Genomic DNA, 16,946 nt, shown 5'->3' with positions numbered 1-16,946 from the left:
TCACATAACTACTAACTTAACTCTTTTTTGAAAGGAAGATTGGAAATTATTAAATAATTTCTTTATCAAATATGAACAACCTAAAAAACGAGAAGAAAAAACAATGTCTTAAAGTTACAATATTTTATTTTTATTGTCTAAAATGAATTGAGAATATCTTGTGTTTTTCTGTGGGTGCTTGACCATTTCCAGTTTGTCAGACACTCGAGTTTGTCGGTGTCTTTTGGGGCAGTGTGAACAGGATTTTTCATAAAATTCTAAATCCAAAGGCCAACTTGTTTGTTGCCATTTGTCTGTGTGGTGTGAATTGGCCCTTTACAAAACCGCCAAACAGAGGAGAGTCTGCTGACAAAAAGAGAATGTGACAGGGCTCGTAATAAAACAAGAATCAACATTATCTTGGCTTAGATGACAAGAACTGCACAGTCACGCAGAGCTGATGCACAATAATGTCCTTCTTCAAAATGCATGCAGTTTTGTTTTTTAACTGTTAGAGGGCCAAAACACATAGTGTACCTTTAATATTGCATTTTGCATTATAAGTGATTTGGACTTCTGATGAATTGTGACTGTCTTTGGTCTACTCTTATCTCCAGGAAATGCTATTTAAGACTAACCTAAAAATTAAAAAAAAAATATTGCAATTATAATTTTGTCATCTATCCATCCTCATGTTGAAACATGGTGCGACTAACTTTCATAAGGCTGGTAGATAGCTCATTAGCCATAAGGTACAGTAGAGTAACATGTTTACAGTTCAGTTATGGCACTTGTTCTCAAATCTGCCCACAGGACATGGACTGTAATGAAAACAGAGAATAAAATGCTACAGCTAAAAGGCTTTTGAAATTTATATTGGGCTTTAGAGTAAGCATAAGAATCTCATGAGCATGAAGAGAGAGGGAGAGACAGCAAGAAGCAGTTAAAGAAGGAGGGAGGGGCAGCTGTGATGTCAGTGTTCAGCTGCTCTCATTCAGGGCTTATGTTGAAGGGGGTGGGGCGGGACAGCGTGGGGGCTGCTGGTGTTTCTTGGTTACTGGGCTTGGCTAGTCTGCAGGAAACCAAACAATGAGGGCTGCTTGAGAAAATCCACAGCCCTGTCTGGTGTGTTTTTCATGACCATGGATAATCTTTCTAGTGTTTTGTGTGTGTATACATGGGAATTATCGGCCATGTGCAGTAGCTTAACAATGGGGTGAATTTACTAAACAGCTGCACACAGTATTTCAGCAATTTTTTGTGCATCATCATGTGCTATCATTATATTATATTATATATATATATATTTGCAAACTGTCCATGCATAGGGCTGATTTGAAAATATAGATTTATCATTTTAACCAATAAAACGGCTTCCAAACAATATACCAAAGCTATTCAGTGATAGCTAGAAAAAATAACCATAGAGAAGGATACTTTGCTAAATAAATGCACTATATTTCATATTCATTATATTTTTACTTAACCTGTTCTCCAATATTTAATGTTTGTTCGAATAAATCCATCACAAAGACAAATGTGACATTATATAGCCATTATATTTATTATACATTACATTATTATTATAACTTTATTATTATAGTGCCTTATGTTTGACTTGTAAAATACAAATTATTTGTGTATATTATAACTGACTGGGTTCCCTGTATAGTTTCCTGCTTTAGTTGAGACTTGAGTGACATTTTTTTCTTCAGAAAAATGTACTGTGTATATCCAAATTAATCAATATCAAATCGATTTGAATCGATATTGGAGTTGAATCGAATCTCAAGCTTGTTAATCGAAATCTAATCAAATTTATATGTTAATACATATCACAGTTTTGTTGTTTTCTTGGATTTGACCTGTTATACAGAGTCTCTCCCTGATGATTAGTTCTGTCGGAGTTTCTACCGTCAATGATGTGAATCTTTATTTTTTTTGCTTGTTGTGTTACTCATTCTGTCTTAATTGTTATTTCTAGTATAAGCATGCTTTAGAAAACTAGCCCAATTATTATAGATGAAGCCTTAATCACAATTTTTTTTTTTTTATTGAAAAGCAAGGGCATTTCTTGTGTTTCATAAGTACTACCTCCATCGCATTTACATAACGCATTTGGCAAACTGCCTTTTATCTAAAGAAACATTGCATTTGAGGATTTATGAGTTCATGCATGTCCTAGGGATCGAACCCAGCACCATGCTTTACCAGAGTATAACTTTCCCAATATTGTGGACACTTTTGTTGTTGTTGTTTTGGAATTCTATGGATGTATGGATAATGATAATCATAGTTTGACTTTATCTAGTTGCTGACAAGCTGTATGTGCAAGAAAGAGCTGTCTTGTAAAGTATTTTGATGTGAGGAATTGCTGCAAACAATTCAGTACATGAGTGAACTGTCAAAAACTAAAATCACAAACGATTTCATGACATTTTACACCCCTAATGAAAAAGTGATGTTTGTGTACATTTTCTATTGATCACATCATTAGGGTCTGTTTGCACAGAACGTGTTGTACCTTTCTATTCTGCTGTTTAACTATTTCTGTTCTTTTCATTATTGCATCACATCTCAAAAGAAAGCGTGTCTCGGGTGTTCTGCGCGGAACTTTTTAAAAATTAGATCCTGAGGGCTGCGTTGCAAGTGTTTAAAAACAAAAAATTGTTCTGTGAATGGCCCCATAATGAATTAAATGATGATCAGCGCATCATACCTGGTGTGTTGTCAAACTAATTTTTGGCTTTTTAATGTGTCGGTTCATGTATCTGGATAATTTTTTGGTCATGTTTGCATTGTTGCCTGATTTGCATAATTTCTTGAATGAATTTGGTGCTAAATAACAATCACAGATGTGTACAACTGAAATAATGCTATCAGTGGGCTTCATTTATTGCTAGCAAAATTTCCCCAGGGTTTTCTCTCTACTGTAATATTAAGAACTGCTGCTTTTTTGAACTTCTTTTTGGAAAACTTTCTCATCTTTATATTTATCTCAGTAGCTAGCAGTTAATCTCTCTCGCTCTCTTTCTTGTCTCTTTTTGTGTGTGAAAACAGAGGAAGGAACAGGAAGGATTTTTAGGAAGTGCCTTTTAAAGACTTCCTTTTTTTCCTTCCCCCTGTGATGAGAGAGAAATGAAAGGTGCGGTGCTGCTCAGATAGATAATATTTCAAGTGTGTGTGTGTGTGTGTGTGTGTGTGTGTGTGTGTGTGTGTGTGTGTGTGTGTTTGTTTTTATTATTAAAGTCTGAGAGTGAAAAATCACTTTAGGGAGTATAAAGAGAACAGAATATTGCCACAGCTCCGGGCACCGCAATCTGCTGCTTTTCCACAAGCTGGAAATGAAAGATAACACAAGAAGTACAGAACATCTGACATTACAGGTTAGTCATGAGGCAATTGGAAGGTTTTGAATCCTATGATGTGAGGCATGAGTCTGCATTTTTACTGTCTTCTCACAGCTGCTGGTGTGTTCAGTCATCACTGCACTAATGTGAGGTGCAGACCTTGATTTGACATGAGGTCTTGTTGAAAACGAGGGTGAGTCTAGAAGTACTACGTTTGAAACAAGGTCTTTCCTTACAAAAATACTGTTTTTATGGCACATTTAGTTTAGGGTCAAATTCTCACTATTAACTATGACTGCTGCCTCAATAAATGCCTAATTACTGCTTATTATATTTGTTAAGTTTAGATATTTGGTAGGATTAAGGGATGTAGAATGCAGAATGAGGCATTTAAATATGTGCTTAATTATACACCGATCAGCCATAACATTATGATCACTGACAGGTTAAGTGAATAACACTGATTATCTCTTCATCATGGCACCTGTTAGTGGGCAGAAAATATAAGACAGCAAGTGAACATTTTGTCCTCAAAGTTGATGTGTTAGAAGCAGGAGAAATGTAGCCTGACAAGCCAGACCCACATCAAGATGTTTGGTCTGGAAACTCACCATAGACAGGGCTCACTCCGAGGGGCGGGATAAACGGTTGTCTTTCAAACTCCCTCTGCACACGATATAGGATAGCGCTACCACCAACCAGAGCAACGAAGGTGAAACAGAGCTTGTTGATAGATTAAACATTCACTGTATCCGGTCGGCTAAACTCCGAACACATCTTCCCTTCTTAAGAATGACTTCAGTGCCGTTCTTTGTTCTTTTCTCAGAGAAAAGCTTAACTCCAAGTCTTCCAGATTCGCGGTCAAAGCTGATTCGAAAGACCGCCGCCGTTCGCCAGTTTCTGTGTTTGCTAGAAGCACGCAAACGCAACTCGGCCGTCGTCATTATGGCCCCGCCCGCCGACTCTATACACGATGTAATTGGCCCGTCCAGAGTGAGCGGAATACAGCTCAGAAGGGTATTGAGAGTTCCTAGACGACACTTGCGGGCAGATTAAATTTGCTGCCGCTAGGGTGCGTCTAGATTTCTAGGCTAGGAGAAATGGGCAAGGATTTTGAGCGAGTTTGACAAGGGCCAAATTGTGATGGCTAGACGACTGGGACGAGAGCATCGCCAAAACCGCAGCTCTTGTGGGGTGTTCCCAGTCTGCAGTGGTCAGTATCTATCAAAAGTCGTCCAAGGAAGGGACAGTGGTAAAATGGCAACAGGTTAATGGGTGGCCAAGGCTCATTGATGCACGTTAGGAAGGAAGGCTGGCCCTTGTGGTCTGATCAAACAGACTGATCAAACAGCTACTATAGCTCATATTGCTCAAGAAGTTAATGCTGGTTCTGACAGAAAGGTGTGAGACACACAGTGCATTGCAGTTTGTTGTGTATGGGGTTGCTGTGGCCTCTTTCAGGTAGGATAATGTGCCCTGCCACAACCGAAAAAAATGGTTGAGGAATGGTTTAAGGAGCACGGGTTTGATGTGTTTATTGTCCTCAAAATTCCCCAATTTTTTTACAAAATAAAATAACGTATAAAACAAACTTTATTTCTGAACTGCCAAAGTACACATACAACATCAATTTAATACACAATTAGTGCATAAGGTCTGACCTGACCTCTGCCTGTCTGTTTGATGTTACATGGGCCTACCCTTTTTATGTACTTTACAGTTAAATGGTGAATATTAAAATAGTGTTTCTCCAGCCGTTCATTGTCATCTAAGAAGTGCCTGGCTGGAACATGGCTTGTGTTTCAACATGGAATGTAATAGTCATACTTTCAGTAGGCTAAATCCTCCTCACACTCGAATCCTAAAACCAACAACAGGGGAGCATACGTGGGTCAGAGGTGGAAAATCACAGCAAACAAGGAAGCACATGGACGCTGAAACAACAGCACAAATTGTGCTTACACAAACACACATTCACACAGACAGACAGAGAGACATATGACTCTCTCAATAACAGAAAGACTGTTGTGTTTTGGTATCATGGGATTTCACATTTGTTTGTTTGTGAATGATAAACTGCTGCTCCCTCTGTGCACATTCATTGATATTGAACCATATCATGTTATTTGATGGAGGGAACAGGGACTTATTTTCTATCTGAGCAAACAGATGTTCACATGGATGTGTGTCATGGATATACTGTAGCTGACAGCCAAAGCTCCTGCTTTCAGACACTTCAAGCTGTTCATTCCTATGGACACTTTTATGTCCTAGTGCGTTGTTTAAAAAAAAATAATTCTAATATTTTATTCTGATAATAATAATAGTAATAATTCATTACATTTACACAGCGCTTTTCTAGGCACTCAGAATAGAAGGGGGGAATCTCCTCAACCACCACCAATGTGCAGCATTCACTTGGATGATGCGATGGCAGCCATATTGCGCCAGAACGCTCACCACAAACCAGCTGATTGGTGGAGAGGAGAGCGAGTGATGAAGCCAATCAGGATATGGGGATTATTAGGAGGCCATGATGGACAGGGGCCAGTGGGCAAATTTGGCCAGGATGCCGGGGTTACACCCCTACTCTTTATCGAAGGACATCCTGGGATTTTTTTACGACCACAGAGAGTCGGGAACCTCGGTTTAACGTCTCATTCGAAGGACGGTGCACTTTGACAGTACAGTGTCCCCATCACTATACTGGGGCGTTAGGACCCACACAGACCACAGGGTGAGCACCCCCTGCTGGCCTCACTAACACCTCTACCAGCAGCAACCTGGTTTTCCTAGTTGGTCTCCCATCCAGGTACTGACCAGGTTCAGCCCTGCTTAGCTTTAGTGGGAAACCAGTCTTGGGCTACAGGGTGATATGGCTGCTGGTTACACACAACATTGGTCGAAAGTTATATTTGAAATATAAATCTTTTGTAACAATATAAATGCCTTTAAAGTGTTAGTTCACCCCAAATTGAAAAAATAATAATTAATTACTCACCTTCATGTCGTTGGACACCCGTAAGACCTTCGTTCATATTCAGAACACAAATGAAGATATTTTTGTTGAAAGCTGATGGCTGAGAAAGGCTTCAGATAGGCCTCCATTGGCATTCAGTACTAAGTCGTTATTTTTATTTTTGTGCGCACAATAACTATTTTCGTTGCATTGTAACATTATTGTACAGCCACTGTATTGAGATGGACTTTGTATCGATGCGTTTAGTGCCTTTATGGGTCTTGTGAGTGGGAATGTACTGAATGCCAATGGAGGCCTATCTGAAGCCTTTCTCAGCCATCAGCTTTCAACAAAAATATCTTCATTTGTGTTCTGAAGATTAATGAAGATCTTACGGGTGTCCAATGACATGAGGGTGAGTAAGTAATTAAATAATTTTCATTTTTAGGTGAACTAACCCTTTAAATTCACTTTTGATCATTTTAATAAGTCATTGCTGAATAAAAGTAATACATAAAAATAAAATAATAACAATAATTCTTGCTGACCCCAAAGTGTATAAAATTGTGATAGTGTATAAAGGAACTTCTCAATTGCCTGTTATATACTCTTGTTCTGGACCCAGATTTTCAACTTTAAAATATGAAACTACATCAATATATGAATGATTACATTTTAAAAACTAAAGGGCACATCTTAGATAAAACATGAATTCCAAAATCAATTTAAATATTACTAAATGTTTGTACTGTGCATCATGTTTAACTATATTTTGTAAAATATCTTTTTAGAAAATATCTTTTGTAAAATTGCAAAAAGTTTGGAAGTATTATTGTATTTAGGTCTGATTTTATTCCAGATAACGTTTAGTACCTTGGAACCTTGCCATGCATAAAACCTTTTTTTGTGTCATTTTGTATGAAATCAATTCCTTTGAGATTATGCAAGATTTCCTTGGTCTTTGCATACACACATGGTATTGTAAAGATGAAATGGGCAGATCTACAGCTGTATTCAAAGATTAACGTTCTCTTTCTCTCTCTCTTATAGTCTGAGAGGCCTCTGTCTCTTCATTTGAATGCCTCTCACGATGGCTAAGCGGGAAAGCGGCAGCACCAGCCCGGTGGTGCGTCAAATAGACAAGCAGTTCCTGATGTGCAGCATCTGTCTGGAGCACTACCACAACCCCAAAGTCCTGCCCTGCCTGCACACCTTCTGCGAGAGGTAAACTAACACATCACAACAGAAAGTGCCTCGTGCATCAATGGCCAAATGATTGCAGTCACGCAATAGCCTGAATGCGACTTTAGGAATATGTTAAAGGCTGTCTGTGTTCACTGGTGTGGAAGAAATACGCTCAATACCGCCACAAAACAGTAGAGGTCTGTCGCTTTGGGAGTGTGTCTGTAAAATAACAGCAATCTAGTTGTCTTCAAGATGACATTTCCAGTGTTGAAAATTACACAAATGATTGTAGCTCTACCGTTTTCAGTAGCCAACTACATTTTCCAGCAAATACCAGTAAACATCTTAATTTTTTTTTGTAATATTGTATTAGAGTCTAACAAATTGAGGTAATACAACATGGTTGCTATCCACTCTCTCTCTCTTATGAAATTTGGTTTGGGAATTTTATTAATTTTAGTCGGATCACTAGGATAGTTCAAGAAAATGAGACCCCATCCAGATCCCGTTTTTAAAAGTTTAGTTCACTCCAAAATTAAAATTATTCCATAATTTACTCACCCTCAAGCCATCCTAAGTGTGAGACTTTCATCTTTCTGATAAACAGATTTGGAGTTAAAATAAGAAATATCCTGACTCATTTGAGCTTTGCAATGGGAGTGAGTAGAGCCTTATGAAGCTCAAAAAAGCGCATCCATCCATTATAAAAGTGCTCCACATGGTCTCCGGGGGTAACAAAAATGTGTTTTTGTTAGCAAAATATCCGTCTATAACTTTATAAACTATAATCACTGGCTTCCGGTGCCGGCCATACACAAGAGTTCCAGCGGAAGAGTGACCTTTGACCTGACGCATGACGTATCATGTAGGAGTAGCGTAAGTTTTGATGTTCTCGCGGTTCAAACAAAAAGGGCTGGGCAACCAACTCAAGCTCTTCTTCTCTTATAAAAACAAAAAAACAAAAAATCTTAGTTTGTGAATTGCCAAAGTACACACATACTTTTTGTTAATCCTGGCACAGTCTAGCAACTTTAAAAAACCATGCAAATTGCACTTTAAAATTAAATGTATTATTGAATTCAGTATAGTAAATAATATAACTAATCTAATTTAAACCAAATTGAATTGTTATGACAGATATCACTGCCTTCACCTCACAGTGATTGATCACCACCCATTGTTTTTTCACCTTTTATTTGCATAAAGTTCAACATTTCCAACACTCTCACCACTCATTCCTCTGTGCAGATCTGCTGCTCAGCTCCAAGAGAATGAATCCAAACCCCCCACCCCAAACCCCGCTCAGCTCAACTGTGCCAGTGAACATGTACAGTTTGACTTAATGCTCTTCCTGAGCTTCCAGAATAGTAGGAAAGAAATGGCCCAGATGCTTGATTTTGGTTTAGAATTGCTGTCATATGACATCGTGTTTAGAGACTGCACAGTAAGGCACAGACAGAGATGACCATAATCCCGTCACTGGCCTGGAATCCGAGCCTCAGTGTTTAGCAACAGATCATATGTTTTAACATGAATGTCAGCTACTTTTATTTTCTATCGTAATGTCAAACTATTTGCCACTGAGATTTAATGAGACTGAAAAAATGCATACCACTATTAATGCATACCACGTCTTGGGTTTGCTTTTAAGTCTTGCACTATGTTTGCATCACAGATGCCTCCAGAACTACATCCCCCCTCAGTCCTTGACCCTGTCCTGCCCAGTGTGCAGACAGACCTCTATCCTACCAGAAAAGGGTGTTGCAGCACTGCAGAACAATTTCTTCATAACTAATCTGATGGAGGTGTTGCAGAGGGAGCAGGACTGCACCCGTTCCGAGGCCTCCAGTGGGCTGGAATCAGCCGGCGCTGCTACATATGCCCCACCCCTGTCCTGCCCCAACCACGAGGGCAAGGTAAGCACAAACACATACTGACATGCCAGTACAGATGAGAATAGTGCAGTGGACTCCTACTATGAACTAAATGTACATACTTTGATGCTGATAGGAAAAGTATATATACATTTGAACAAGTGCACAGTACAAGTATTGGGACATGTGCAGCCTTCAAGTAGTAATTATTATATCTTGTAGTTATGGGCCTATGAATACAACAAGCTAATTATTATATATATATATATATATATGTATATGTATATGTATATATATATATATATATATATATATATATATATATATATATATATATATATATATATATATATATATATATATAGATCTATCTATCTATCTATCTATCTATCTATCTATCTATCTATCTATCTATCTATCTATCTATCTATCTATCTATCTTGTTTTTAGTTACATTATATAAATATTTAATCATATTTTGAATTAGCTTTTATTTTAATATTTTCATTTTCGTTTTGTTAATCATTTTATCTGATTTTTGTCATTTTTATTATACATTTCTATTTAATTATTATATAAAATTACATTTAATTTTAGTTTTAATAATTGTATTACTTCAACTTATTTATTACAGATAGTTGTCAATGCAATTTCTAAGTAATTTTTATTAAATGTATGTTTTTAATTTGATATTTCTATTCTATTTTATTTTATTTTATTTCAGCTTTTTTATTTCATGTAGATTGTAGTCTTTCCCCATCAGTGTTTTCAGCATTTCAGTGAGTTTCTGCTGCCCTCTGCAGGTCATGGAGTTTTACTGCGAGTCCTGCGAAACGGCCATGTGTTTGGAGTGCACCGAGGGAGAGCACAGAGAGCATGTGACCGTTCCACTGCGGGATGTTTTGGAGCAGCACAAAGCCGCGCTGAAGAACCAGCTGGATGCAATTCGCAACAGGTTCGTGCAGCCAAAAATAATACTAAGCTCTGTTAATCTGAGCTAGTATTTGAAGCTGATTTTAACCCATTCTGTATACGCTGAATCATTCTTTTAGGTTTAAAGCTCATTATTTAAATGGGAATCTTATTTTTTAAATATGTTTTATGAAGTTTCTGCGGAGTTTGCTTAGCTTAACTGCTGGATTCACAGTATGACATCCTTAGGGAAAGGTTGACTAAACATTGCCCTCATTCTTGATCCGCAGGCTTCCTCAGCTGACTGCAGCTATAGAGCTGGTAAATGAGATCTCCAGGCAGCTAACCGACAGGAAGAACGAGGCAGTGACAGAGATCAGCAATACATTCGAGGAACTAGAGAAAGCACTGCACCAGCGGAAGACTGCCCTCATCACTGATCTGGAGAACATCTGCAGCACCAAGCAGAAGGTGGAAAGCTTAATCCTTAAAAGCATAGTTCACCCAAAGATGAACATTCTGGTCTTATTCACTCACCCTCATGTCATTTCAAACCCATATGCTGTTATGTTTTCCTTGGGAAGCAAGTGTTATTTTATTTTGTTTTTGATTTATTTTTCTTGGGGCATCTGCTGTGATTATAATGAATATTTTTGCAGGTGCTGCAGGCCCAACTCACTGCATTACTGCAAGGGAAGGAGAACATCCAGAGCAGTTGTACCTTCACAGAGCAGGCGCTGAACCATGGCAGCCCCACTGAGGTGCTCCTGGTGCAGAAGCAGATGGGAGAGCGGATGGGCGTTCTCGCCCGCCACGCCTTCCCTGAGCAGCCCCATGAGAACGGCCACCTAGACTGTCAGGTGGAGACCGAGGGGCTGCGTCGCTCCATACAGAACCTGGGTGTCCTGCTTACTACCAGCTCCGTGGGCCACACCAGCGTGGCCACTGGAGAGGGCCTCAGACATGCTGTTGTCGGGCAAAACACAACTGTTACAGTGACCACAAAGGTTAGTGCCGTCACTGTTGAGTCTTGTTTTTGAGATCAGTTTGTAAGCATGCTGTAACTTAACCGTTTATTGAAACTAAGCGAGTCTGCTGTCATGTCCAATATCATTTTCACTGCTCTATTGTTCAGTAACAGCCTCTTTGCAAAGTCTGTATTACATTGTGACAGATTCATAAATCAGTCAGTGTTGTAATATTCTGCCTTTCATTTGTGGATAAGAAATTAGTCCTAATTAGAGATTGACTGATATAACAGTTCTGTCTGATACATAAATAATCAATAATAAATGAAAAAGTTGAATGCATTTCAAATTAATGATAGAAACATAAACAATTACGGAAGCCCTGAACGGTCATAGATAATATTTTTTTTCTGTCTTATGTCGTGATCACGAGTTAATTTTCTCGTGATCTCAAGATAACGAAAGTTGTTTTCTCGTAATCACGAGAAAACAACTTTCGTTATCTTGAGATCACGAGAAAATTAACTCGTGATCACGACATAAGACAGAAAAAAAATATTATCCATGGCCGTTCAGGGCTTCCGTAAACAATAAAATTACAAGAAATTAAAACATAAAATGAAAAGTAGAAAAATGTATAATTATTGATATGTTCTATATAATTGTTCAAATAATTATTTATTTGTTATTGACTAATTATTTTTATTTAAATAGTTAAAAAAATATTGTTATGAAAAATGTACAATACATAATATCTAAATATAAAATGTAAATAATAATTGAACAATTACTCAAAATGAAAATTACTTATATAAATATATAAATGATAATTAATTTTTTGTTATTTTTATACTTTATTTATTTTTACAATTTATTTTTATTAAAATAACTTTATTTATTATTAATATATATATATATATATATATATATATATATATATATATATATATATATATATATATATATATATATATATATATATATATATATATATATATATATATATATAATTTTTTTTTTTTTTTTTGTCAAAATAAATTCTCTAAAAATCTCTAATTTCTGCCAAAATGTAGTTTCAGCCCTTCAAGCAAAGCACAAACCACAGGTTGTTTCAGAGGGACTGGTTGAATGCAGAAGGTTGATTTAGGTTTGTAGCATAAGTTTTTAACTGCCTTCCCTAGGACAAAGACGGTGAGCTTGTAAAGACTGGAAATGCTGCACTGAGGGCTCAGATAAGTGGTCCAGATGGAACCGTCACAGAAACTGACATAACAGACAACAAGAACGGCACCTACGAGATCGGCTACACTCTCCGCTCAGAGGGCGAGTTCTCCTTCTCCGTCCTGCTCTACGGGCAGCCTGTGAGGGGCAGCCCCTTCCGCCTGAGAGCCATTAAACTCAGTGACGCCCCACAGTCGCCCGATGACGTGAAGAGGCGCGTGAAGTCTCCTGGAGGAGGTGGAGGGGGCGGAGGACATGTGCGCCAGAAGGCAGTGCGCAGACCCTCGAGTATGTACAGTACGACGAAGAAGAAGGAGAATCCCATAGAGGATGAACTCATCTTTAGAGTGGGTGAGTTAGAGCTGGGGGTTTTATATATTTACATCAGATTGCATCCTGAAATCTAATACAAACTGTATTTAAGATACATTTCAGATTTTAAATATACTTTATATTACAGTTTGTAATGTATTTTGGTATGTGAAGGTTTAAACAAAATATATATCCTTAAGCCACATGATTTATAACACATATTTAGCTTGATATTTGAAATATATTTTGGCCAGAATTTTTTAAAATATTTTGTACTATTACATTTTTATAATCTTAAAAGTAATGGAATATGTCATTGGAATATTGCTTATCAAATTGGTCTGAAACTGAATTATTTTAAAGAAAAATTCTTGCACTGTAACCTACAGAGCCACATGGGACATATACCAAAATGTTTTGCGAGCAAACGCAAAGTTTCTTGGGGTAACGCAAAAGCACCGAATTGTATTTTTCCATCACAATTTTCCTTTAGGGACTCCATGGTAATCACTGGCAATGCCATGGAAAAATATATAAAAATGATCTGCTCAAAATGTGTGAGAACCTTGCTTTATAGACATAATAATGCAATAATTTGCAGACTTTTAAGTTAAGCTGTAAAGATAATAAGGTTGTTTCTGCTTCATTGTTGGTCTGCATCAGAATGTGTCCACTGACCTCTTATCTGATGTGACAGGGACACGGGGGCGAGAGCGAGGGGAGTTCTCCAACCTGCAGGGCATCTCTACCACCAGTAATGGACGAATCGTGGTAGCCGACAGCAACAACCAGTGCATACAGGTAACACCTTTAACAAGTAAAATATATTCATAAATGTGGACTGAGTAGCCAAAATCACTTTTGCTGTATTCTGTGATCTGATAGGTGTTCTCCAATGATGGTCAATTCAAATTGAAGTTTGGGGTCAGAGGTCGGTCCCCTGGCCAGCTCCAACGCCCCACTGGTGTTGCAGTCGACATGAATGGTGACATTATAGTGGCCGACTATGACAACAGATGGCTTAACATCTTCTCCCCAGATGGAAAGTTTAAGGTCATTTGCGTTTCTTTCACGATTGTAATTTCAATTGTTTTAAAAAAAAAGAATAATTATAAAAAATAATTAAATACATTAAATATAAAATGTATTAAAATATATTTTTTAATTGTAATTCATTAATGACTTTTTAAAATTATAACATTAAATAAAATTAAACATAATTCCAGAAATCAAAGCAGATTACATTTTTAATTTTAAAATTTCATATAATACAAAATTAAAATGAAATATAACGTGATTTCGTTCATCGTAGTTTTTGAATATTAAATGCTTACTATCAATGGTAAGAGTGGTAAGTTACTCTTAAAAAGTCATTAATTACAAGTTATTTATTATATCTTCAATAGTGTAATTAGATTACTGTACAAATTACTCTCTCCAAATAGTATTTAATTACTTTATTACTATTTACTTTTCAAATCCTATATCAACCTCGAGTAGTTAAGTGATTCAAGGATAGACATGAAACAGCTTTTTTAAAATCATAATACAAAACTACATCAATTAATTTTATTAACTGACCAAAGTATTGCAATTATGAGAAGGATAGATAAAAAAACATGCATTTTAAAGTTTGACTTTTTGATGTTAATTCCACTATTGTATTATATATAATTTTTCAATGACATGTGAAATAACTGTAATTAAATTACACAAAAATTAGAGTAATCCCTTACTTTTCTTTTTCAAGGGAACAGTAATTAAACTACAGTAATTAATTACGTAGTAACTACTACTAGTAATTACACACCCAACACTGCTTACAAGACAAAACCATGTATTTTACACACATTCTAGACATGCCCTCCTCATTAACATATGTGATGATGGGAAAAATCTAAAGTGTCAAGAAAAAGTAAATTATTACATAAACAGAAGAGTGATTGCTATTTATTGGTTAATAATTTTTCAGAGTAAAATTGTAATTTCTTCTACATTCATTTGGTTAATTAGTTGGTAATTATGTGCTAATGTGGTTTTCTTGGCTTTCTGGCAGAATAAAATCGGTGCAGGTCGGCTGATGGGACCTAAAGGAGTGGCTGTGGACAAGAACGGTCATATTATCACCGCAGACAACAAGGCCTGCTGTGTCTTCATTTTCCAATCCAACGGCAAACTGGTGACCAAATTCGGTGCCAAAGGAACATCAGAGAGGCAATTTGCAGGTAATGTCTCTTATTCTGTCGAGTTTCTTGTGCTATTGCACTGGTCTTGAGCATTTCATTTGTGGCCAGATCATGTTTTGATCAGGTGCCTCTTTCTGTTTCTCTGCAGACAAAACTACTCCCAATACACCAACAGAGCCAAAGCAGAGTAAATCTGGCCCTGCCTTCAGTGCGTATTAAACTTCTTTCATTTTTAGATTAACTATACCTTGTTGTAGATTGTTTTATGATTATTGAATGAGGTCATCTTGAAACAGAAAATCAGAAAACTATTCTGGATATCAGCAATATCCAAAATCCTTGAATTTTGGGGGATATTTTTTGATCTCACTGAGGAAAACAGCTTATAGATCTATGAGAAGTCCCTATACAATGTGAAAACACATTGTGTGTGTGTGCAGGTACAGGTTGCATAAGTGTTGTCTATGCTGCCAGAAACAAAACATCTTCTGAATGTAATAATAACTCTCTCTCTCTTTCTATTTCCTTTTATGGCCATAAGGTCCCCATTTTGTGGCTATAAACAACAAGAATGAAATCGTTGTGACAGACTTCCACAATCATTCTGTTAAGGTACGCTGAGCTCTTCTCTTTTATTGCGGAAACTGTTCCACATGCCATAACATGTAATCATCAAACTCTAGCCAGCTATGCTGTCTTTTTTATGTTCTGCCTCTAATTAATGAAACATTAATGCAACTTTTGCTAAATAATATATGATTTAATACACATTTCTTAAAATTCATTTTAATGGGGATTGTTTTTGAAAGTCATTTGATTCATGGTTTCTTTCAGGTTTACAATGCTGATGGAGAGTTCCTGTTTAAATTTGGCTCACATGGCGAAGGGAACGGCCAATTCAACGCACCCACCGGTGTGGCTGTAGATGGCAATGGAAATATTATTGTGGCAGACTGGGGTAACAGTAGGATACAGGTAGGCTATGGAACTTTTTTAAAATTTTTATCTTGACAGTAAATATGATTTATAATAGTTTTGTAGTTGGGGGCAAATTCATACATTTTTGACATTAAAGTATATGGAAACTTGACTGTTTATACAATGACTCAAGTATTTGGACACTTTAGACAGAATTCCAAATGTCTGAATTATATATATATATATATATATATATATATATATATATATATATATATATATATATTAAGGTTGGAGCTGATTAAGCTCCAGTTCTGACCAGAAAGTTTCCCAAAACATACTGATAACATCTGCTTTTTCTTAGTGAGGTACAGGCAGTATTCACCATAATTATTTAGTGTTTCAGTAAAACAAAATATTCTGAAAATAACAAGTTCTGCTATCTAAGTGTTTAGTGACACATCACACATCTCTAGGGCAGTGGTTCCCAAATCTGTCCTAGAGGACCACCAGCACTGCACATTTTGCATGTTTCCCTCATCAGACACACCTGATCCAACTCATAAGCTCATTAGTAGAGATGGCAAGACCTGAAGCGGGTGTGTCTGATGAGGGAGACATACAAAATGTGCAGGGCTGGTGGTCCTCCAGGACAGGTTTGGGAACCACTGCTCTAGGGCAGACCCTCAGTCACCACTCAGAGACCAAATACACACTTTAGAAAACATATATGAAGAAATAAACATCAGTGGTACTATTGATCAAGTAATATCATATCTGATAAGAATCATTAAAAATCATTATAATGATATAGGAGGATATCATAAGAAGCCTATCAGGCATAACATTATGACCACTGACAGGTAAAGTGAATAATACTGATTATCTCTTCATCATAGCACCTGTAAGTGGATGAGATATATTAGGCAGCAAGTGAACATTTTTTTCCTCAAAGTTGATGTGTTAGTACCAACAAAATGGGCAAACATAAGGATCTGATCAAGTTTGACAAGGGCCAAACTTTCATGGCTTGGGTTAGATCATCTCCAAAACTGCAGCTCTCGTGGGTGTCTATTATTGTA

The 16,946-nt window shown here is 36.9% G+C and overlaps 1 protein-coding gene across 2 annotated transcripts in view; it reads left to right on the top strand.

Annotated features, from left to right (window-relative positions):
- Positions 1-16,946, top strand: part of trim3a (tripartite motif containing 3a) — a 31,516-nt gene that overhangs the window by 12,685 nt on the left and 1,885 nt on the right. The window contains exons 1-14 of one of the 2 annotated variants that reach the window (XM_067450434.1): positions 3,347-3,365; positions 3,444-3,522; positions 7,339-7,512; positions 9,149-9,389; positions 10,151-10,302; positions 10,550-10,730; positions 10,919-11,266; positions 12,409-12,799; positions 13,458-13,561; positions 13,646-13,813; positions 14,817-14,985; positions 15,095-15,154; positions 15,488-15,558; positions 15,781-15,921. In XM_067450434.1, coding sequence (XP_067306535.1) covers positions 7,367-7,512; positions 9,149-9,389; positions 10,151-10,302; positions 10,550-10,730; positions 10,919-11,266; positions 12,409-12,799; positions 13,458-13,561; positions 13,646-13,813; positions 14,817-14,985; positions 15,095-15,154; positions 15,488-15,558; positions 15,781-15,921 — 2,172 coding nt within the window. In that variant the 5' untranslated portion in view covers positions 3,347-3,365; positions 3,444-3,522; positions 7,339-7,366. Of the gene's footprint in view, positions 1-3,346; positions 3,366-3,443; positions 3,523-7,338; positions 7,513-9,148; positions 9,390-10,150; positions 10,303-10,549; positions 10,731-10,918; positions 11,267-12,408; positions 12,800-13,457; positions 13,562-13,645; positions 13,814-14,816; positions 14,986-15,094; positions 15,155-15,487; positions 15,559-15,780; positions 15,922-16,946 lie in introns of those variants that run through there. The other variant, XM_067450433.1, reaches the window with a different exon arrangement.

The sequence above is a fragment of the Pseudorasbora parva genome, chromosome 8 (genome assembly GCF_024679245.1).
Source record: "Pseudorasbora parva isolate DD20220531a chromosome 8, ASM2467924v1, whole genome shotgun sequence".
Classification (NCBI taxonomy): Eukaryota; Metazoa; Chordata; class Actinopteri; order Cypriniformes; family Gobionidae; genus Pseudorasbora; species Pseudorasbora parva.
The sequence above is the reverse complement of the archived record's forward strand: the minus strand, read 5'-3'. Positions and strand labels throughout refer to the sequence as shown.